Below are 23,075 nucleotides of genomic sequence, written 5' to 3' on the forward strand. Positions count from 1 at the left end.
GCTACGTGAGATAAGAACAATAAAGCCCTGATTATGCTTCCGCGTAGTGATCACGCAACGGCCACGCAACGGCCACGCAGTTGCTGGGAGACCGTGATGGTTCTGCGTTGGGTTTACGTGTCGAAATGCAATTCAATGCCACACCGGTAAAGGGCGCTATGGTTTTTGTAAAGAATGACCGAACGACCGAGACTCTTGACGTATATCGTCGTTAGCCTCGTTATAGCCTATTTGTTTACCTTCCGGCTTTAAACATCCACAATTTTTCAGAACTTGGTGTTTTATTTCTTTGTGCAAAAGCGACAAGATGCAAACAATAAAACAAGGTGAAAACAATAAAAGTTGCCTATTAAAAGTTTAAATGGCGGTGTTTATGAGTGGAAACCGGATAGCGGTCTCCAGTGGATGTACTTAGCGGACCAATCACAGCCAATGCCGCTGCGTTGGTGTTGCGTTGGTGTTGCGTCGCCTCGACGCGCGTCTAGGATTTTTGGGAGGTGCACGTCAGGCCCTTGCGTTGGACGTAAGGGGGGTCCGCAAGGACGTAAGGGGTCCGCAAGCCCCCTTGCGTTGTGTCGACGCGGAAGCATAACTTGGGCGAGAAATAAGAAGGAAAACGAACGGGAAAGGAAGTGAAAAAGTTCGTGTTTAATGTCGCTACGTGTACATTTCAATGTGTTATGGTTAGACCATGTAGCCCAGGTTTGATTTGAAGCTGAACTGGTCAGTAGCGGGCCGTTGTTTCCACTCGGATGTCTTTTAGTTACGGACTGTTACTGGTACTGTTGTCGTCATGTTCGCTCGCGGGGCTGGTCTGCTCTGGGTGAGCGCGTGCGGCGGTACATGGAAGTGTTTGCTGCATATTAGCGTCACTATTCTCCTCTCATGAGTGGTCTTTCCACACCGAGACAGAGGGTTACCCGTGTTAGCCGAAGCTAACAATACACCCGCATCCTCCAGTTCAGCTTCATATCAAACCGGGGCTACATGGCCGAACATAACGCACTGAAAAGTACACGTAGCGACATTAAGCACTAACTTTTTCACTTACTTTCCCGTTCGTTTTTGACTCCAGAGCAAAAGCGGTTTTGCCGAACGGTAGCCGATCTAAGCAGGCTAATGACTAGCTAGTCTATGGGGAATATAGCGGCTCCCTGCATCGTTAGAGATATTCCACATAGACCAGCTGCTCGCTATGCATGGATAGGCTACTATTCTGCAAAAACGCTTTTGCTCTCTGTCAAGTTTCAGCTAGGGATAATATTGCAGTACACAGGTGATGCAACTCCAAAAATGTCCATTACGTTTTATGTACAGATCATGTTTTTTACAACATACTCATGATCATAATCTGCATTCAAACTGAAATTCATATTGTTGGTTGCCTTTGTGTAATTTCTCCTTTTTATTTTTTTCTAGGTCATCAGATGGCCAGGCTAACCATCCTGTTCAGTGTCAGGCTAAGAGTGAGGAGAAATAGATCAGGTAGATGACGAGTTAAAATGCACCACAATGTTCCACTGTAAATTGGTTGGATGTGAGCATGTGTATGAGAATGTGTATAACTTTGTTCAGCACACAAAACAGCATACTAATGCCCCCTATTATTACTACCAGTGTGGGGTGTCTGACTGCTACAGAAAACACACGGGACTGCAAATTCATGTTTAGGCAGCATAGGTCCTACCTGCAGGCTGCTGGGCCTGTACCACCTGACCCATCAGCTCTACCACCTGACCCATCAGCTCTACCACCTGACCCATCAGCTCTGCCACTTGACCCATCAGCTCTACCACCTGATGCATCCTTGAAATGTAACGATTTTTTATTCAAATATTTAAAATGTAATTACATTAGACGCCATTTCTTACCTTTTATGATTTACTACCTCTGACAATGAACAATATTTATCCTTTAATGTTAAATCCATGCTATTGTGTGTTACTATGTTACAGCCATGTGCCACTGCTGTGGACATTAGTACTCCAGAACGCCCCAGCACCTCCTGCTTGATCATTCAAGGTAATGTTACTTGGATCTAGTATCAACATTTCTAACTCAGTATTTTGTTTTGATTCTAGAAATCTACATCACCACAACAAATAATAATAATGATAACAAATTACATTTGTATAGCCCTTTGTATCTGAAGCAGATCTCAAAGTGCTCATCACACATGATGTTGTATCTATTCATTTTCAGGTGACATGATGAAGCCCTCTGGATGGCTGATATCCATCGAGGGACATGTCATGATGGGCCCACACCCTTTGTTTTTACACGGAGTAGCTGCTTTCTTCAGCAGCTATTAAGTCTTCAACCTCGAGTATCCTGCTGCTGGATTGTCAACGCTGGAGTTCATTCAAAGGTATTGTATAAATATCTCATTTAACCTTGTAATTCACATTATAGTATAGGCTTCCAACTCAAGCCTGGTGAGACCATCCTGATCTCGCGAACTCATCCATTAATCTATTTAAAACTGAAATCTTTGCTTATTAACAGGTGCTTCCTGGGCATCAATCCTGGAAGAGGCTCAAAGACCAAGGAGCGGACAACAATGAACCCTCAGTGAGACAGGTAGTTGACTTGCAAGTTTCTGCACAATTTCTCTGCATTTTAAGATGGCTTTGGAAAGTTTGACTAGGAAGTTGAATTTCTTGAATTCTTGAATTTCTTGACATTTGCTGTATGTTGAAAAATATTTGTTAATAAATATGCCATTGGGCTAACATTGACTTTACCTCTGAGTTGTTTGTTGTGGGGGGGGGGGGGGGGGGGGGGGGGTGCTTTTACAACAATGCATTGTAATATCACAATACTGAAATCACAGTATATTGCTGTAATCCTTACTGTGAAAGTCATGCAAAAATTATTCAATAATTTATTGTGAATTCACAGTACACACTGTAAAAGTGCATGGCCTTGTTGTAATGATGTACAGCAAAAGGTTGTAATTCCCCAGTAATGTGCTGTAATATCACAGTAATTGCGTTGCCATAGAAGCTGGAAAGTTACAGTATACAGTTGTGCTTTTACAACAATGCATTGTAATATCACAATACTGAAATTACAGTAAATTGCTGTGACTTAATTCACAGTATATTGCTGTAATCCTTACTGTGAAAGTCATGCAAAATGTATCCAATAATTTATTGTGAATTCACAGCGTAAAATTTTGCAGTGTTGGTATTTGATGAGTGGGGAGTATGAGTCTGTTCTTGGTATTGTCTCTTTGTCGATGGTCAGATACATGAATGTGACATTATACTATTCATATTTAACAAGGTGGTTAGTAGCACTGTCACTTCCCAGCAAGCCGGGCCCATGTTGGAATCAGGATTTGTGCAGCCTCCTGTGTGCAGGTTGCATGGTCTCCCGTTGCTAGCGTGGCAAACACCAGATAATGTTGGGATTGTGTTCCTCACTGATTAGAATTGGTTCTCCTCAGCAATCACTTCCACAACGTCTATAATCTTCTATAATCACAATGTTAACATCAGAGCTGCCTCACTGCCTCCACTGCTCCGGTCAAGGGCTGCTGTAGGAGCCACATTCAACCCGGGCCCCAAGCTGACTTAGAGTCATCAGTTGCAACGTCTCGCAGACGAATTGTGAGATTTCTCATGAGGGGGGTAGTCCCACATTGAGTTGAATCCTCTCAGCAGACTGCTGTTGAATGTAAAACATGTTCAGTTGATTATGTTATTATGAAACTCTAGTAACCCAAAAATGCAAAATCACCTGGTCACCGTTTACCTTAAACTCTGCTGTGAAAACACTTCAATCAAGAAGGAGGCAGAGTGGAGATATGAGGTTTGAGTATCCAATGGAGTTACATGATTTAGTCACAAGCTCATTTTAATACTTCGCCCAACAGTGACAATAGCTTTTCACATTTAAACAGGAATTTCTGAAAGACGCATTTAGTGTTGTTACCTTTTCATACATTTCAATGATTTTACCATTTATATGTCAAATTTAAGTTTTTTTATATATACTTTATCAATGATATATATCTAGATAAGATCCTCATAGTCATACATGGGATTTATAGCCAGTCAATACTGGATATGTTATATTATGTTAATAACACACTCATTGTGTATCAAAGTGTTGATATTTCAAAATGCTGATTATCTGTACATTATTTCATTATTATAATTATATATCAAAGGTTATAATACACTGTTTTATAACTCTGCCCCAGAATATTGCGTTTTGATTTTAAATAGGTAACTCTTGGACACTGTCACAAATTCCACCAACTCTTGGTTTGTTTTTCTCTACTTCATAGCTGCATCTCCTGGTTTTTCTTCTCTGTCCGTCTCCTCACCTGCAACTCATTCTCTCATTAGTTCCTCACTATTTATACCAGCACACATTCTCCTGGTTGAGACTGTAGTGTCTACTTGCCTCTTTGGGATTTGTTTAGTATTAGAAATTCCCTTGCAGCTCTTGTCCCATTGTCATCTTATTGGGTTCAAGTCTGTCAATACCAGTGAACGTGACAAACACTGATAACTATATTATCATGAACTTAACAGTTTATCAGTCATGATGAGTTGTGTAATGCACTAATGTTTACTGAGGTCAATATAATCCTATTATAGTTATAACTCAATACCCAACAATCTCACCGCAGTTTGAACATTGACACAAATTGTTTTGTGTGTGTGTGTGTGTGTCACTCTGCATGACTTTCAAAATAAAGTTTTCAATTTAAAGTATTGTTTGCACGAAAATTGTGGAAACATTAGGCTACGAAATGAAAGTCGGGGTTAGGAAATAAAACCACTTAGTTTAAGAAAACCTCATGATTAAGCTTAAAATAACTACATATAGTTAGGTTTTGGCAAAAAACCTCTTTAGGAACGTTTAGGAAAACCGTTTCAAACACTTTGAGGATTTGGGATGGACAATGTGGAACCGGGTCTACTGGATGAAAGTCCTGTGTTAACCACCCGTTCATCTCCCCACCACACCAAGGGTCCGTTTCACAAAGCAGGTTTAGTAAAAACCTTGAGTTAGTTAACCCTAAGATGAGGGAAACTCTGTTTTTTCAGTTTCACAAAGCCAGTTCAGCATAAATCTGAGTCAGTTACCCGGGTAACATACTCCGTGAACCTAACCTGCTCGCTAGCAGGTTTGCTTCAACAAACCCTGAGTTTCTCCCTACATTTCTCCGCCTTTTTCCGGAATCTGAACCAACTCTGAAAAAAATGTGCCGTCCTTTCATCGTCAACCTAATCCATATGGAAATAAAAGTGATTCTAGCAGCTTTGCGTCGAGAGAGGATTTTGATTACTTTTCCTTTCAATCACATTAGATATTATCTAAACAATATTCTCCGACATTTTCAACATTTCATATCGCGGACATAATCCGCAACCAGATTCTTTGCGGAGCTAGCTTTTTTGCGAACGTGAGATTTATGAAATGTTTAAGTACATTCCTGTGTTGAAATACCTGCTTATATTTACTGTTTAATATGTGAAATATGATTAAAATCATATGCCTTAGTCAACGTATTTGCGCAATATACTTATGCTTAATTTTCAACTGACACCACTTTCTTTCTGTGCCTGGGGGGATTACACCCAATGAAAATGATAATTTATTCATTCTACTTTGTGAACTACGGGAATTGAACCGCTGTCACCTGCACCATAGGCAGCGTTGCTAACCGTTACATAAGGTGTCACTCTGCAAAACTGAAAATGAACACTTATTACCTTTAGATCAATAGACTGTTTCATTCAGTTATACACATTAGATCGGGCAGTAATTGTCTGCCACGCTAACTATCGCTACTTTGCTGCAGTTACGTTGCTCCTCTTTCTCAGGATGAGCTCGTTTTCTACATAAACACTCAGTAATATCTAATGACGCTCTCCCGGTTGCCATGGTGAATCGTAGTATCGGAGCTCCATTGATGATGGCTTTGTAGAGTCGGCAGGCACGCGCGTAACTCAGAGTTTACAAACTCAGAGTTGACTGAACTAATTCAAAACCGCTGTTCTGAAACCGAAAACTCAGAGTTGCCCATCTCAGAGTTGACCAACTCAGAGTTCAGGGTTAGGTTCAGAGTTTGTTGAACCTGCTTTGTGAAACGGGCCCCAAGTAGGCTTTCTCAATATCTAATACTATGTCATGTGGATGCGTTCAATTCATGTCTCCGCGAGGAAATAGGATTGTGATTGAGTTACCATTTGCATAGTTAGAAAGACAATTCGTGTTCTTGCATGTGAAACCAATAATTTGCATTTTGGGACTATTCCTCGAACTGTCATGAGACTGTGTTGCAATGTGTGTACACAACACACCCTGTTGTATTTCACACTGATGAAGTGTACATAAAGCCCTCATTACAATCGGTATCTGAGTGATTAGAAGATTCATTAAAAGTCTATGGAGGCCTGTTTCAATCCTCATGTATTAGCACTAGAAACTCCATTCAAAGCAAGTGATTACTCTTGTGTACTGACGTATTTAACAAAGTTATGTACTGTGATGCATCAAAGCTTCCATTCCTTCACAAAGCATCTATACCACAGCAAATACATTCGTTTTTTATCAACTCTTTCAAAAATAATGCCAGTCAGCATCTATACATGCAACATCCACACGCATTTTCTTCAAGAACTTCTTCTGTAGTTTGATATTTCTGTCATCCCATACAGTTTTTTTTCTTCTCATTTCTCTATCTCTGGACAGCTGCACAAATGAAAGGCAGACTGATTTTGGTTAACATTTAGTGGTAATATCAAATGAAAAAGATTAAGCTCAAACAAAAAGAGAAAGTCTCTTCCAAGTTGAAAACTGGGCCACTTTTTAGTGGAGTCAGCACTCGCTCCACTTCACCGACTACGGAGCTCAGTGTGTTACCAACCAAACAGATGGAATCCCTCAGTGTTTGAATTTCATCTGTGAAAATGGTTTATTTAAATATTATTCTGATATCGTCATTATAATACAAACTGTTGCAATGTTCCAGTACAGAAGCCTCACATAATACCAACGAAAAGAGAACTATAATTCATCAGAATTTCTTTTGACAGCTCAACAAACAGACAGGACCGCATTGAAATGAAATACATTAGAAGAAACAATCCACATCTAGATTGGATGAGTGACGTGGCAGATCAGGACAGAAGGATGGCTGTGTTTCAGAAATACCATCCCAGATGAAGGAACTGCTCTTCTAGCCGTCATTGTGACCTCTTCAACTCTTTGGTAACAGAGACCACGTTGCTTCTTAGCAATTCAGCGTCCATTGCAACCCACACTTATGACTCAGTTCTTCACAAAGCATGATTATTTTTAGAGTTGTTCCGATACCGATAACCGTAAAGCAAATGCAAAAATGGTATCAGTGAATGTGCGAGTCCGCGCACGGACTTATCATGCTATCATGATATCATGACAACAACACGTATCACTCGTTACTGGACGTGTTAAACTTGGAACTGTACATGTGCAACTCTTAACAAAGATGAGAAAGAAGCTCCAGGATAAAACGATAGCTGCGCCTCACAAAACAACCTGTTCTCACTGCCAAGGCATCAAATAATGTAGCTTGGTCATCTGGCATCTGACATCGACTTATTTAGCGTGGGAGCATTTGGATGTGATAGATCCACCTGTTGCATTATGGGTAGAGCCACAGTCGTGGATGGGTCAAACAATCACAGGACTTTAGTTCAGGAAACAACTGTATATAAAAGCAAATGTTGACACGTCGGTAGCAGAAACATGTTTATATTTGTTTGTAACTAGCTAGTCGGGTGAGTCGTTCGTCAGTCAAGTTAACATCAACCACACTCTTTTCCTAAAGCTAACTTCCTGTAAAGTTTACTTTAAAAAGACACTATGCATGTAACAAGCGTAGAGCATCATTGTTTGAAGCTTTGAAGCTCTGACAGAGCTGTTATTTGATATTTCTGTTTTGACACAATGGAGTGCAAACGTGTGAAATAAATGATGGAAGAACCCAACGTTGAGACATCTTGCTCCTTGCTCATCTTTGTTTAGAGTCACACATGCTGAGTACCGATCACTCAGGTGCCGGCAGAGATGGCTTAGGTTAGCAAGAACAAGTAAACATTTTGTGATTTAGCAACAATTTACACCAGAAAATCATTCAAACTAGATTCTACTAAAAAGGAGTTATGTGGCATTCAGTCACTATTTAAAAAATATATATTTTCACAAAGGGTTTAACCTGAGCCAGGCCAATGACAGCAATCATATCACAAATATATAATGTAATAATAATAATAATAATAATAATAATAATAATAATAATAATAATAATAAAGTATAACAAAAAAATGTAAAAGTAAGACAATAATGATAATATATTTAGTTGTTAGTGCACTGGTATCCGATCATCAGCCAATTCGGGAATTCAGAATCGGTATCATGAAGCAAAAATCGGTATCGGAAAACCTCTACATTTATTGTCACTCCAATCGCTATCAAATAAATCGGATCTCCAACCTCTCCTTCTTAGTTATTCAATATGTTGCTCGGACCCACCGTTGAGCGAATCCCCTAGGTTAGGATGAAAGCTTTATAAAGGAGATGTTTCTAATATTTATAGATATTTATTTTTTGTCATATACATTTTACCCAAGTTCATTTTGAAGAGATGAAAACCCACTTTTGACTTGTTAACACTTGAAATGAGTACATGACACCATTGTTACAAGTACAGAACAACACTGGCCTCTGCCTTTTTAAATGGATTAAAAAAAAAGGTTAACATGCTGATTATTTAATTTACAAGTTTTACAGATCTGGAACTTTTTACATGGGGGTTGGACAGACTGTTCACTCAAACTTTGCACCCTCTCCAACACTGCTCGGGTACATTTCCAACAGAGTCAGCATTCAAATCTGTTCTACATTAAAATAAGCTTTTTTTTCTCTCTCTCTTTATGCAAATGTATCATATTACATAACATTTTCTCATTTCAAAACTCAGCAATCGACTTCCAGTCATAGCAGAGTGACACATACTATATGACAGTGATGCTAGATTAGCCGTCCAAATGCCCCCTGACGATGTTTGGGACTGCGGGGGTTAGCCAGCATTGCCCTCTATCACCCTGACATCTTGTAGCCAGCCTGGAAGCTGCTGATCAGTAGATGTCTTGAGTCTAATCCCAGAGCATGACAAAGCACTGCCAGCCTTTTAAACCTCGGCACAGGATCAACAAGTTTCCCTCCACAGTTCTTTGGGAATGCAGTGCAACTATACGGGGGGGGGGGTATTTTGCTTTTTGAAAAAAAAAAAAAACAGCACAGTCATCATTGGCAATTACACCTGTTTGTCATGTAGGGACGTCAGGTTACAGCATACACCACGAGAGAAGCTACATAATCATGCTGCACTTTAAGTTGGTATAAATTTGGGGCATCAACTTAGCAGAAAAAATAGCATGTGCTTCGGGATCAACATCTACCTCACTCACAGTATGACGCTAGAGACATAAACTAATCATGTTATTCATGAATATTTCAGTTGGAATTGGAATGTGTGCATTTCTGATGGACGTTGCACAATTTTTACTTTTCAGCTCAAAAGTTAACAACAGAAGAATCCCATTTAGTTCCAGGTATACTGTATCTGTTGTTGTGCTATGAAACAACAACAAAAAACACCTTTTGTCTGTCAGATTGTCAAAGCGTTTTGCTTATAAATGCTCTGCGTGGATAAAAATATCTATGACATATTCTCTGAAAATTAAGCTAAATATATATTACTGTAAGATACAAGAGAGAAGATTAACAAAACTACCTTTCCAAACACGGCTCATATACGATGCTGACAGTGTTTGTATGCAAGCCTTCTCTCTATGTTGCACTGCATCTAATCTCATCCAGCCACTCAAACCTGCAAAAACAAGCGTGTTTGTGTCAAAACAACACAAGTGAGCAATTCCCTTGATCCAAAGTGAGTCAATACTTATCCATCCTCTGCAATAATGAAACATACCGGTGACGTGCACGGCAACTGAAGCTTGCCATTTTTAAAATGGTGTAGTTCAATTAAAATTAATCATCCAATGGTCACATATCAGGGTTTTCAAATGACGCATAAATTGTGACATCCTTTTTATTCCTACTGTGGATGCAATACAAATTGAAATGACAAGGGACAATTTTATTTTCACAACAAAGCTAGCACATTAAAATAAAGCTAAATTCGACATACTGTAACACTGAACTCCCAAGTGTAGCTCAAATAACTTATGTTCCCATCCTTTTAAGCGCCAGGTCAATAAGCATGCACACTTGTATATGTATCACTAACAAGATGTAAAATTATGCACATAAGATGGCCGGTACAGCTGTAGAAAAATGAGAATTTAAACCCTTTTTAACCTTGTGGTTAATGTTAACAGTCTAAATTAACATGTACTTTTTCATTTCTTTTGTTTCTTCGAGAGGGCCTATTCACAATGAAGTTCCATGGCCAATATGATGAGTTTCAACTATGTTTACAGCACATACAGTAATTCTAGGTGTTTCAAAGAAAACAGATATATATCTAGAATCATATATAGGCTATATTACACAAATATAGATTCTCCTTTTTTTTCTTGTTCACTTTTGAGCAATAAACACATGAACTGGAACAGCGAATCCATAAGAAAGTCATTCCTCCATGAGAGTTATCCAACAAGCTAGAGAGTCCGTTTTCAGACCGGAGCGTTGCACCTCAGATAGTGTCGGGTCGCCATCGGTACAAAAGGTGATCCAACTGGTTTTAAAGGTGACTGGTGTTTACAGTGGCTAATAGCAATGCGCTGGGTGCAAGAGCAGTAGTGGCAGGGAGATGAGGGCCGACTGTGCTGTCCGCGTTGTGTGAGGGGGTGGAGGAGGAGTGTGTGTGCCTGCGTGTGACTGTGTGTGTGTGCGTGTGTGTGTGTGTGTGTGTGTGTGTGTGTGGGGGGGGGACGCAAAACCATGTCAGTTCTTCAAATTATAACAAGGCATCCCTCAACAAACCACACGCCAGAAGGAGGACAGCCAGTCCACAGTTGCAGGATATTCTTGTACCTGAAAAGAGAAGAAGCAAAAGCTTAAAAAGATGGAAAATAGGCATTACATGTTTTAATATAGCCAATGCAAGTGTCTCTCTACCTATATATATATCATTTTACATTGCTATTTGTTTTAAGTTGAGTACATGGCACTACTTTTTATATTGTGGAGTCAGACTCCAGTATCTGAATCTAGTAAATAATAGATAAATTAATTAATAGAAAACAAAAACAAGACAACAAAAGGAAAACATGTCATACATATCATGATCTTGCTACAGGATCACATAACTGTAGAGGAGACCGAAATATATTCAGACCTATATTCCATTTTTTTTTTCAAAGCAACACCCTTTTATCCCAATCCAAACTAATTCTTTATTAGTAATATGCAAAAAAACACATTCTTTCATTTCTAGGGCCTTTGTTTCCTTCCAGTGTCCTAAAATAACTTGACAGGCAGTAACTATACCAATATAATTACAGAAAATGCATACTGTGTTATGTTTGGTATTGGGGGCAGTCTCCCATTAAATATCAGTTTGGAGATAAAGGAATTTCTGAACAAAAACCGACTGCTTAAAGTTTCTAAAAGCTTAATCCAATGTGTTGTTGCCAAAATACATCCTCATACAGTGTTGCAAAGTTCCCAATACACTTTTACATTTCCAACATAAACTGTTGTTCTTCAGCTTCGTGCTATGGTTTCTCAATGGTGTGTGGTGAGATCTAAACGATGTTCAACATTTAAATCCCATTTCATCTCTTTAAGATATTACACTTTTGTTGAAGCTTATTTAAAATGCTTTTCTCACATTTAACATTGGCGGAATGAGTGGGTCCAAAGTTAGTGTGGAAAGGAGCTTTCAAATCTGAAATTCTACTCGTCAGCCATAATTTCATGTCAAAATGTCACGAGGACCTGAACCACTGGTCAACATTTCTCCTGTCTCTGTTCGACTGTATTGGAAGTGTTTGCATGAACATACTGCCCAAACTCTTATATCCATTTCAGATGCTCCCGATAAATATCCCTGAATTTACATTTGATAACTTGGAGCGTCTTATTGCAAAATGTATAAAGCATGGGAGGCAACCAAGAAAAGGGCTAAAATATTGCAGCTTTCTAAAAGGATGGCTTAAACTTCCAAATATAAGAAAAATATTTTGGGCTGCATAATTAATACCCTTAATAATCTGTCTTCAGGATCTGTCATGCAGACGCTGGCTAAACATAGAAAGGTGATGTGTGTGCCTTTCCTAGCCATCACCCTGAGGGAAACTCATGTGGGCGAATGGACCAGTCACATCAAAACAGTATTAGTTAAGTTATTTCATCACTAATGCACATCGGATACATGATGGACTTGCCCTCTCATATTGATGTGGGCTTTAGAAAATGGGCAGAAATTGGACTGACTAGATTACACCAACTCAGTGAGGATGGCAACCTAAATTATTAACAAAATATGAAGAATTGAATAAGGTTGGGGAGCCCGCCCCAATTAAGTAATCTTAGAAGTCTAAACAGGAAATAAGCATTTGGTGAAAAGAAGATGGGAAATGGAAATGAATACAGATATATGGCAAAACGATTGGGAAGACATATATAATGAAGCCCATGTATTAACTAACTGAAATACATGGAGAGAATTCAAATAGAAAATAATGATGAGAATTAATCGAACTCCAGAATAGTGGCTAAAATGGGCCCATCATAATCAAACATAAGTTGGAGAAAACTGGCAATCATACCCACATATTTTGGACATGCTCCAAATTGAATACATTTTAGAAAGAGGTCTTTGAGGCACTTCAGCAAAATGTCACAATAGCCTCAAAGGGTGCATTATGGTGGCAATGGGCTTAAAGGGGAGGGCCAAAAATACCTTCTATTTTACTGTTAACAGCAGCAATTAAATGCATAACAATTAAGTGGTTAAAACCTTAAGATGTGGACCGAGAAGTAATGGGGAATATACCATATTTATTTTTCTTTGTCACCTGTTTCCTACATTTGTCCCATTAGTTTTAATATTGCCATGTCAAACTTACATTTTGATGAAGCCTGGAAGTGAAGATCAAGGTAACATGGAGAGAAGTTAGTTAGCTCTCAGAGTAAGGTGATGGAAAAGAACTACAGAGAAAGTACACCAAACTCACTCATACCAGAGGCACTGGAGACTACCAAACAACGACTCACATCCCTGGCTACCTGTCTGAAGAGGTACACTAGAGAAGTAGATGTGAGGAGAATAAACAGGACACACTATCCAAAGGCAGGGTAATAGTGTGAGGACAGACCGATCCTGGGCTGAGACTGAACAATCCTGGAAAGACATATAGGAGAAGGAGGAAACACATAACGCAGCACAAACTAACCAGCTGCTGATGGTTGGGACCCGCTCTGAGTGGTTAACCCAAGGCCGTCCAGATCATGGACCCCTGAAGGGAGCAATTCCTTCAATGCCACACCTATGACAGTGGAACTAAGAGCTTATCATCAAATAACTCAATGGGGCTGTGAAGACTACTCTAGGTGCCAATTCAAGTGTACCTGCTGTTTTTCTGCACGGGCCCGAACCCCCTCAGCCAGATCATCAGTAAGAGTGGCTACAGATACTGTTTCCAATTGGAATAACCATCAGCCACCTCCACTACATGGATGACACCAAGCTGTATACCAGGAATGAGCGGGACATCTACTCACTGAACCAAATCGCCAGGATCTACAGCAATGACATCGGAATGGCATTCAGGCAAGAATAATTGGTCACATATTATCCAAGAGAGGCAATGTGATCACAACTGAAGGTTACAAGAAGGCAACATAGCAGATGTTTAGGACGACTACAAATACTTGGAGTCCTGCAAGCAAATGGAAACCATAAAGAGGCTGCAAGGAAGTCAGCCATAGCAAATACCTACACAGAGTAAGTCAAGTCCTGAAAAGTCAGCTGAATGGAAAGAACAAGATCAGAGCCATCAAGACATATTCAGTCCCGGTCATCAGATACCCTGTGCTGAGTAAGGGCTTGAAGGTCAAATGGAAGACACAGGCAGGTTTTCTTTAACAAACTCTGAGTTTCTCCCTCTCTGCCTCCTCCCTTTTGCTGCACCTGAACCAGCTGTGGAAAAATTAGTTGTCTTTTCCTTGTCAACCATCGATATGGAACCAAGTGATTCCACTATCCTTACGTTGGGAGAGGATGTTGAGAAAGACAGATTTCATTCCTGGACAATTATATTTTCCAGCCTTACATTTTCCAACATCTCATATCGCGGACATAATCTGCAACCAGAGCAAATTCTTTACATTTTTTAAGGTTTTCTGAAATGTTTAAGGAGCAGAAGTGTGTTGAAATAGCCACAGACATTTACTTTGCTTAATATGTGAAATAAGATTAAACCATGTGCTTTTTCACCTGCTTACACAATTTCCTTATACTTCATTTTCAGCTGCAGCCACGTTCTTTTTGTGCCAGTGGGACTGCACCTAAATCAAATAGAACTTTATTACATTTCACTGCTTTCAGACGTGCACCCCTGTCACCTGCGTATTATAATAAAGGTATTATTAACTTTAAAATAAATTTACTATTTCATAAAGTCTTAAGCATTGACTAGGGCAGCAATTGTCTCCCACACCAACTGTCTCTCCTTTGCAAGAGACAGTTGCAGCTGTGTTGCTCCGCTTTCTAAGGATGAGCTTGTTTTCTCCATAAACATAAAGTAATATCTCTAACTCTGTGTGAACATCCCCTAACAGTAACAAAGTATTAATTTAAACTCAAACTATGATCTTTTCCTAAACCTAACCAAGTAATTGTTCTGCCTTAACCTAACCACATTCATTTGTAACAGTTTTGGGAAACAAATGATGGGTTGGGTGGGCTGCACGGTGGTGTAGTGGGTAGCACTCTCGCCTCACAGCAAGAGGGTCCTGGGTTCGATTCCCGGGTTGGCCCGGGTTCCTTCTGTGTGGAGTTTGCATGTTCTCCCCGTGTAAGCGTGGGTTCTCTCCGGGTTCTCTGGCTTCCTCCCACAGTCCAAAGACATGCAAGATGGGGATAGGTTAATTGGTGACTCTAAATTGCCCATAGGTGTGAATGTGAGTGTGAATGGTTGTCTGTCTCTACATGTCAGCCCTGCGATAGACTGGCGTCCTGTCCAGGGTGTACCCCGCCTTCGCCCAATGACAGCTGGGATTGGCTCCAGCCCCCCCGTGACCCTAAATACAGGATAAGCGGTAGAAAATGGATGGATGATGGGTTGGCTATTGATAGAGGCATCAGATCAGAAAACACAAATATGTGTCCTTCTGGAGATCATGGACAAACAACATATTTTGTCATTTAATTTAGAGCTCTGGTGTGAACCTGTACATGCAACACATTTACTACTAATCCCAGTCATTATTAGGGATGCAACAATACAGTTAGCCAAAGGTTCAATAAGTACCTCTGTTCTTGGGTTAAGGTTCTGTTTCAGTGTATTATATTGCGTTCAAGTGCTCCTCTTAAGCTCTGACATAGTCAATTCAGAGAGAAATAAAAGGATGGCGTACCATATGGTTCAATATTGAATTGAGAACCATGGCATCCCTAGTCATTATATTAAAATCTTGGCATGTAAGTTTCTGATTATTATTCTGTTTATAATACTGTAGCTGTTGCATTTTGGTTTAAAGTGTATTCCTATTTATTATTCATGATGTGTTTTCTCTGAATCTATATCCTGTGTTGATACGTGTATTCACTGTGTATTTGCAGTTTTTTTGGATAACCCACTGCTGTAATTAATTGGGAATGGGAACATCATTTTGAGGGGACCAGGTTCTTCCATATTCCACTATAAAATGCACATTTCTATGCAGTGGTACAAAATAGATTTCTGTGTTTTTTGTGTGTTATCTAACATGTGGTTGCCTGTTTGCGTTTCACCCTCTTCTGCTTCCCAAATGTTGCACCATATGGCTGCAGTCACCTGTAAAGCCTGTGCATATTGCTTTTCTGCAGAGCATGGACATTCACAGCAAAATACATATAAATGAGTTCTCTGTGTGATGCTTTTAGCGTTTTCACATATAGTCCTCTTTAAATGAAACAAACGCAGTCCTCTAAAAGTAAACAGTGGACCAACAGAAAAAGTACTCAGTTGTGTTCCCATGGTCAGTTCGTTTGAAAGAGGACTCTCTTTTGTTTCTGGTCCACTTCGGCGCGGTATCAGTACCCTTTTCTGCCACACTGAATACTGAGCTTTTTGTCATCATTTCCTCTAAAATATATCTTTCATGATTATATGAAAACATCTACTTCAAACAACTGGATTGATTCAAGTTCATCACCAAAAATGTAATTTTAAAAGATTACATTTGAACACATCATGACGAATGACAATACTATTTATTTTGTGAAAAGAGCCATACGCATCATAATGTAACCCAAGGCAACAGCAATGTAACTCAGTGCTCACCACCAGCAACTCCTGACGAGTTCAACATGGTTTTTCTGCTCACAATGTGGATTGGCGACTAGAAAGTTAATGCACGTTTGTCGATAATGATAAGTGGTTAATCAGACGGTAGAGCACAAAGTGAACCCACAGCGTATTTTGTCCACAATGAATTGTAATTTGGACTTGAAGCGAACCGTACCGTGACCACCTCCTGGGAATGTCTGAGTACTTTTGCAGTGTGCACATATGCGGAAAAAATGGTGACCCAAGTTTGTTCAACTGAAAGGGACCAAGTTTGAAAACACCCAAACGTGCCAAACATGATTAGACCAACAATAAGTTACTTTATTGACTTTATTAATTTCAACTGTCACAGTTTCGCTTTTGTAACAAATGTGTGCATGGCTTGAATCTCAATGTGAAGATTGTCATGTCTCAATTTAGAGTCATCTCCTCAAACGCAGACAGCATGTGCACTGCAATGTAATTGCTGAATTGTAATCAATCGAATCTGGCACATCAATCATACAAAAATTGTGGAAATATAAAATTAGCTTGTGATATTTGGACTTAAACATAATATTCTTGCATAAATTGCACTACCTTTACCAGACAACCACAGAAAACTACAAACATACCCCCCTCGTAGTGAACAGCCTTTGAAGTGTTATGAAAAGGATTTACATGGGCAGCTACTGTTGCCTCGGCCCTGACAAACCGCTATCGCCACTGCAGGCAGCTCCGACTGTTTACTGAGCATCTGACATGACTAACAACTGCAAACTAGAACACAGCCTCCTCAGCAGCCTCTTTGATCCGCCTGCGTCTTGGGGACATTGAACCTGAACTGATGAGAGCAAAGTAAACCGATGACAGCTATACAATCCTATGCAGCAGAATTGTGTGGACAGAAGAAAAAAAAATTGTTCACTCTCCATTGGCAGAAATGGAGAAAGGACGGATTTGAGAAGCTTGTAAGGATGGAGTAGTAGAAAAGTCTTGTAAAAGCCTTGTAAAAGCAAGGTAGGACTTGGGGAAGAAGAAAAATAAATATTCACTAAATCATATTGACATCGACTCGATTCCGGGGTCAGACGGGGCGACGGTTCTAAGAAGGAAATCGTCCAGAGGGACACTTTGTACCTTGCGGCCCAGCCCTGAATTGTCTGGGCTGCTGTGGGATTGGGCAGGAGGGAGGGCTTTGACCCTTTATTCCTCCCCATCACATCTCATTTGGCTTGAGGTGATCTAGAGAACAGGAGTGCCACAGAGGAGCAGAAATCACTCTGGGCCAAAACATCCTTCACACAGAGAATAATTAATCAGCCTCCAGCTACGAGTTGGAGCGAGACACCGACACAGAGCTACAGCACACGGAAAAACATGCACTAATTCACTAATAGCCTTTTAGGAGAGCCATACAATTTGATTTAAAAAAAAAAAAAGAAATATTCTTTATTATTTCGGCAGGGATGGTTGTTTGTTTTTGGGGGCTACAGAGAGCAGGTTTCAGTGTTGCCATTAAAGAGCGTTGGCCCTGAGCAGTTGCTAAGCTAAACATTTTGCCATTTCATATAGCAGTGGGAACATGCTTTCAAGTGTGTGTGTGTGTGTGTGTGTGTGTGTGTGTGTGTGTGTGTGTGTGTGTGGGGGGGGTTATCACCCTCAACACCCATTGTAGTGGCTATCTTCGGTTTTTATAATTATCTTATTCTTTTAATCATCATCATCATGTTTGCGTACACTCCGCCATCTAATACACTTCTTCCTGTATCCTTTGACTTGCAAGGAAGTTACTCTCAACTACCAAAATAAAACTCCAAATTATAGAAAAGCATCAAATTACGTATTATCAAAAATGTAACAATAACCTAAACAAAGTACTAATAAATGGTTCTTACACCAATATTACAAATGACAAATCAGGTACAGTGCAGAAGTACATATATATATATATATATATATATATATATATATATATATATATATATAGTTAAATACTAGATAGTAGATACTGCGCAGAACCCTCAAACTCCCAGGACCCGAGCTTGAGGATGACATATATATATATATATATATATATATATATATATATATATATATATATATATATATATAGAGAGAGAGAGAGAGAGAGAGAGAGAGAGAGAGAGCGAGAGAGAGCAAGTGTTTATTAATCATGCACATTTGGTGGGACTACAACAACAAAATGAATGTGTGTGTGTGTGTGTGTATATATAAATATCTAATTTTCTGTGTCACATTTTAAGAATACAATCGAGGACCCAAATGCAGGAAGGTGGGTGAAATTAACAAAAGGTACATTACTAACCATAGCTGAAACAGAAAGGTTACACCAACAGGAACCAAAACTGATGGAGCAGGCTGAGAAATACAATGGAAAAAAACTTAATGGACTTAACTAAAAAACAAACCAGTATGCAATAGTAATTTGCATGAATATATGCATATTCAAGCAATTTTGCATGAACTATGCATGGCACTGTAATTCGGAAGCCTATCAGTGTTGAGACACAGTCGATCACAACATACTCATAGACCACCTGGAAGACTGGGTTGGAGTTTTTTCTGGCACAGTATTAAAATAGTTTGAATCCTACTTGAAGGGACTACTTTGTTTCTATAGATAATTACACATCTGAGCAGGCAAAAATTACATGTGGAGTTCCCCAAGGCTCCAATCTGGGGTCTCTTCTGTTTAATATCTACATGCTTCCACTGGCTCAGATCATGAAAAACAACAAAATGTTTCCATAACTACGCAGACGATACACAGTACTGATTAGATGCAATGAGCAAATCAATAATTGGATGGAGCAGAATTTTCTGCAATTAAACAAAGACAAAACTGGATTTATTGTGTTTGGAGCCTAGGAAGAACAGTCAAAAGTTAGCACCCAGCTTCAAGCGGGAATGCTAAAAACCACAAACAAGAAACCCAGAAACTTAAGTGTAGTCATGGACTCAGACCTGAACTTCAACAGCCACATTAAATCAGTTACAAAGTCAGCCTCCTATCACCTCAATAATATATCAAGGATTAAAGGAGTTATGTCTCAGCAGGATTTGGAAAAACTTGTCCATGCTTTTATCTTCAGCAGGTTCGACTACTGTATTGGTGTTGATCAGACAGCTGCAGTAAATTCACACTGCTGCTCGAGTCCTCACTAAGACCAAAATAGGATCATATTATTCCGGTTCTCAGATCTTTACACTGGCTTCCTGTCTGTCAAAGAATTGATTTCAAACTACTACTGCTGGTTTACAAAGCACTGAATGGTTTAGGGCCAAAATACATTTCTGATCTTCTGGTTAGTTATGAACCATCCAGACCTCTCAGATGGTCTGGGACAGGTCTGCTCTGTGTCCCAAAAGTCAAAATCAAAAATGGAGAGGCAGCCTTCAGTTTTTATGCACCACATATCTGGAACATATATCTCTGCAAATCTCAGCTCTTTTCAATCAAGACTGAAGACTTTTCTGTTTGCCGCTGCCTTTCAGTAAACAATACTATCTATGAACTTCTTATACTGCACTGTAATTTCTATTCCTTGATATTTTTTTTAATTTTTAATTTAATTTTATTGGCTTGTTTTAATGCTTTTTCTCCAATGTCTTTAATGTTTTATGTAAAGCACTTTGAATTGCCCTGTTGTTGAAAGGTGCTATACAAATAAAATTGCCTTGCCTTGCCTACATAAACTATAGACTGTCTATGGTATAAACAATACGTTTGCTGCCATATTTATGCTAAGTAATTTGCTGATCTTCTTGTGGACAGACCTAACAAACCATGTCTTTCATGTCTCCGACTGTTGGTATTATGTAGTTATTTCGGCATTTTGTATCCGTTTATTGCTATTAAATCACAAGAAACCTTTATTTTGGGTTCATACTGCTGTAGTAAAGTAGCAGAGTGTGCCTGCAGTGAATACAGCTCAGTGAAATTTACTGAGCACCTCTGGATGATGATATTAACTCAGACAGTGATTGATTACCTGGTGTATCTGGGACTTCCACAACATGTACAGAGCACATACCCACGGATAAACACAAATGATCCTGTGGTTAAACTCTGGCAAGGAATGTTAGGAGGAAATTTGCTTTATTTGGTGTGAACAGCAAGGCAGACAACCTGACACTGGAATACACACGGTCTCAATACACAAGAAATTAATAAGACACAGCAGGGCAGACATAGGGGCTGGCTGGAAACCGATTGGTGGAAACAAAGGAAATAGAGTAAGGCTGAAAAAACGAATACAAAATGGGTTAAAAAGGAGGGGAAACCACAACGACAGGACACAAGATTCAAGGAACTACAAGTCCATGAGAATCTGTCGCTGTGTCCCAATTTAGCCTCCATACTTCTGATGCTGCATTTGAAGACCACGGGCCCTAGTTTCGTAGACCAGGCGCACTCAGCTTTCAGCGCACCTGCGCCGCACCGACGGGGTGTGTCCGCCTGGACACGCGCAGGCACACCTCCTATGGCAAGCCATTTTAAGATTTAATAGCTAGACTGAATATGTATTGCAGATATCTGCCATTTTAACATTTAATAGCTAGACTGAATATGTATTGCAGATATCTGTAATTCAATTCTTCCTAGTCATAAAGAACATTTCAGATATCCACAATGACATTCTTCCTATCCACAATTGTCATTTCAGATATCCACAATGGCATTCTTCCTAGGACAAGTGACGTCACTTTTGCCATTCATGTGTATTGGGCTTTCAATTTCAGATATCCACAATTACATTCTGGATATCTAGAATGAACATTCTGGATATCTGCAATTGAATTCTTACTAGGAGAAACTCCCATTTCAGATATCTTCAATCCAATTGTTACTAGTCATAATTTTCATTTCAGATATCCAAAATGAAAAACTATTCCAGATATCCAGAATGTAATTTTGAATATCCAAAAATACATTGTGACTAGTAGAAATGTCGTTATGGATATCCACAATTCATATTATGACTAGTAGAAATGTAATTTCAGATATCTACAATTAGAATTGTGACTAGGAACAATACAATTGCAGATATCCACAAAATGTATTGTTGATATCTGTTGACAGGTAGACAGGACGCCATTAAAAAAAAATGTAATTATGACTAGTAACAATTGGATTGAAGATATCTTAAATGGGAGTTTTTCCTAGTAAGAATTCAATTGCAGATATCCAGAATGTCCATTCTAGATATCCAGAATGTAATTGTGGATATCTGAAATTGAAAGCCCAATACACATGAATGGCAAAAGTGACGTCATTTGTCCTATGAAGAATGTCATTGTGGATATCTGAAATGTTCTTTTTGACTAGGAAGAATTGAATTACAGATATCTGCAATACATATCCAGTTTAGCTATTAAATGATAAAACGGCCACTTATATTTTTTAAGGATTTTTAGATATCTTAAATTTAGTTTTGACTAGTACAATCAAAGTTGTAGATATCTTAAAATATCATTTTTACTAGTAAGAATGTATTGTGGATATCTTTAATTACCATTTCTCCTAGTCAAATTTACATTTTGACTAGGAGAAATGCTATTATGGATATCTAAAATATAATTACAGATAGCAGTGTGGTTCGATTAAATGTTAAAACGGCTTGCCATACACCTCCCGTCTCGCCCACCGGCGCAAGTGGGAAAGAGGGAGGAGAAGAAGGCGTGAGTGGGAGACGAGGAGGAGACGAGGCGTGGACTGGGATTGAAGGTGCGTGTCCACAGGCAGCGGTGTTTCCCCGCGTCCCATTCATTGTCTATGTGAAAAGCTGTGCAATGCATTCTGGTAGCGTCGCGGCGAATGTCGAGAGACGGCGCGCGAGTTGGCCGCTCCTCATTTGCCTAAAGTTGAAGTCGAATCTACTTTATGCTAACCAGAGGCGCCGGGCTCGACTCGCCGCCTCGGGAACACTCGCAAAAAATTGTTGTTTAAAGGAGAGCGCCTGTCAATCATCCTCTAGTGGCAGCCCACCAAGCGTGCAATACTGGGAAGCGGCGCGTCCACACGCATTTAAAATCGCCCCTGTGGACACGCACCTTAATACAGCCGATTCAGATCTTCACCAATCAAATGAGCTCCTCTCCTCACCTTTAATGCGTTAGGGGAGGTTCAGTGCAAGATCCGTCACTTGACAACCCGATGACAGAAGCAGCGCCGCCTCTCCCACCACGCGCATCACGCGTTGTGCGCGCGTATCATAATAATAACAATGCCCATATTATAAAAAACAGGAGAGAGAGAGGGAGATGTTTTGGTCCGAGAGGCTGAGTTTCCGTTACGCGTGCCATCCGCCTTTGATCTGACGTCAGATGTGACGGGACAATCTATATAGATATAAATTCACGTGTTGATTCAATTAGTTGCATTAAATAGTGTTTGTTGTGATTATTTATTGCATTTAAATGTGCCTGGAACTGTGGACACCTGCCTGTGAGGTCTCGGTGACGTGTGCGCACTGCGCGCAGTCAGCCAAACTTCCACTCCGCCAGCTGTGATTCGCATTGAATGAATGGACTTTA

At 39.7% G+C, this 23,075-nt stretch overlaps 1 protein-coding gene and 1 long non-coding RNA gene across 2 annotated transcripts in view; one reads left to right on the forward strand and one right to left on the reverse strand.

The window, feature by feature from the left end:
• The first annotated feature begins 936 nt into the window (after window positions 1-936).
• Window positions 937-2,341, forward strand: LOC311028996. The gene is made up of 3 exons (XR_014598822.1): window positions 937-1,485; window positions 1,956-2,022; window positions 2,203-2,341. It is a non-coding gene; the product is annotated as an uncharacterized lncRNA (long non-coding RNA).
• Window positions 2,342-10,964: 8,623 nt separating this feature from the next.
• vstm2a (V-set and transmembrane domain containing 2A) overlaps window positions 10,965-23,075 on the reverse strand; it is a 98,377-nt gene continuing 86,266 nt past the window's right edge. Inside the window, exon 5 of the mRNA XM_084033833.1 lies at window positions 10,965-11,070. Coding sequence (XP_083889959.1) covers window positions 10,994-11,070 — 77 coding nt within the window. The 3' untranslated portion in view covers window positions 10,965-10,993. The remainder of the gene's footprint in view (window positions 11,071-23,075) is intronic.

This window comes from Eutrigla gurnardus (genome assembly GCF_963514095.1).
Source record: "Eutrigla gurnardus genome assembly, chromosome: 18".
NCBI lineage: Eukaryota > Metazoa > Chordata > Actinopteri > Perciformes > Triglidae > Eutrigla > Eutrigla gurnardus.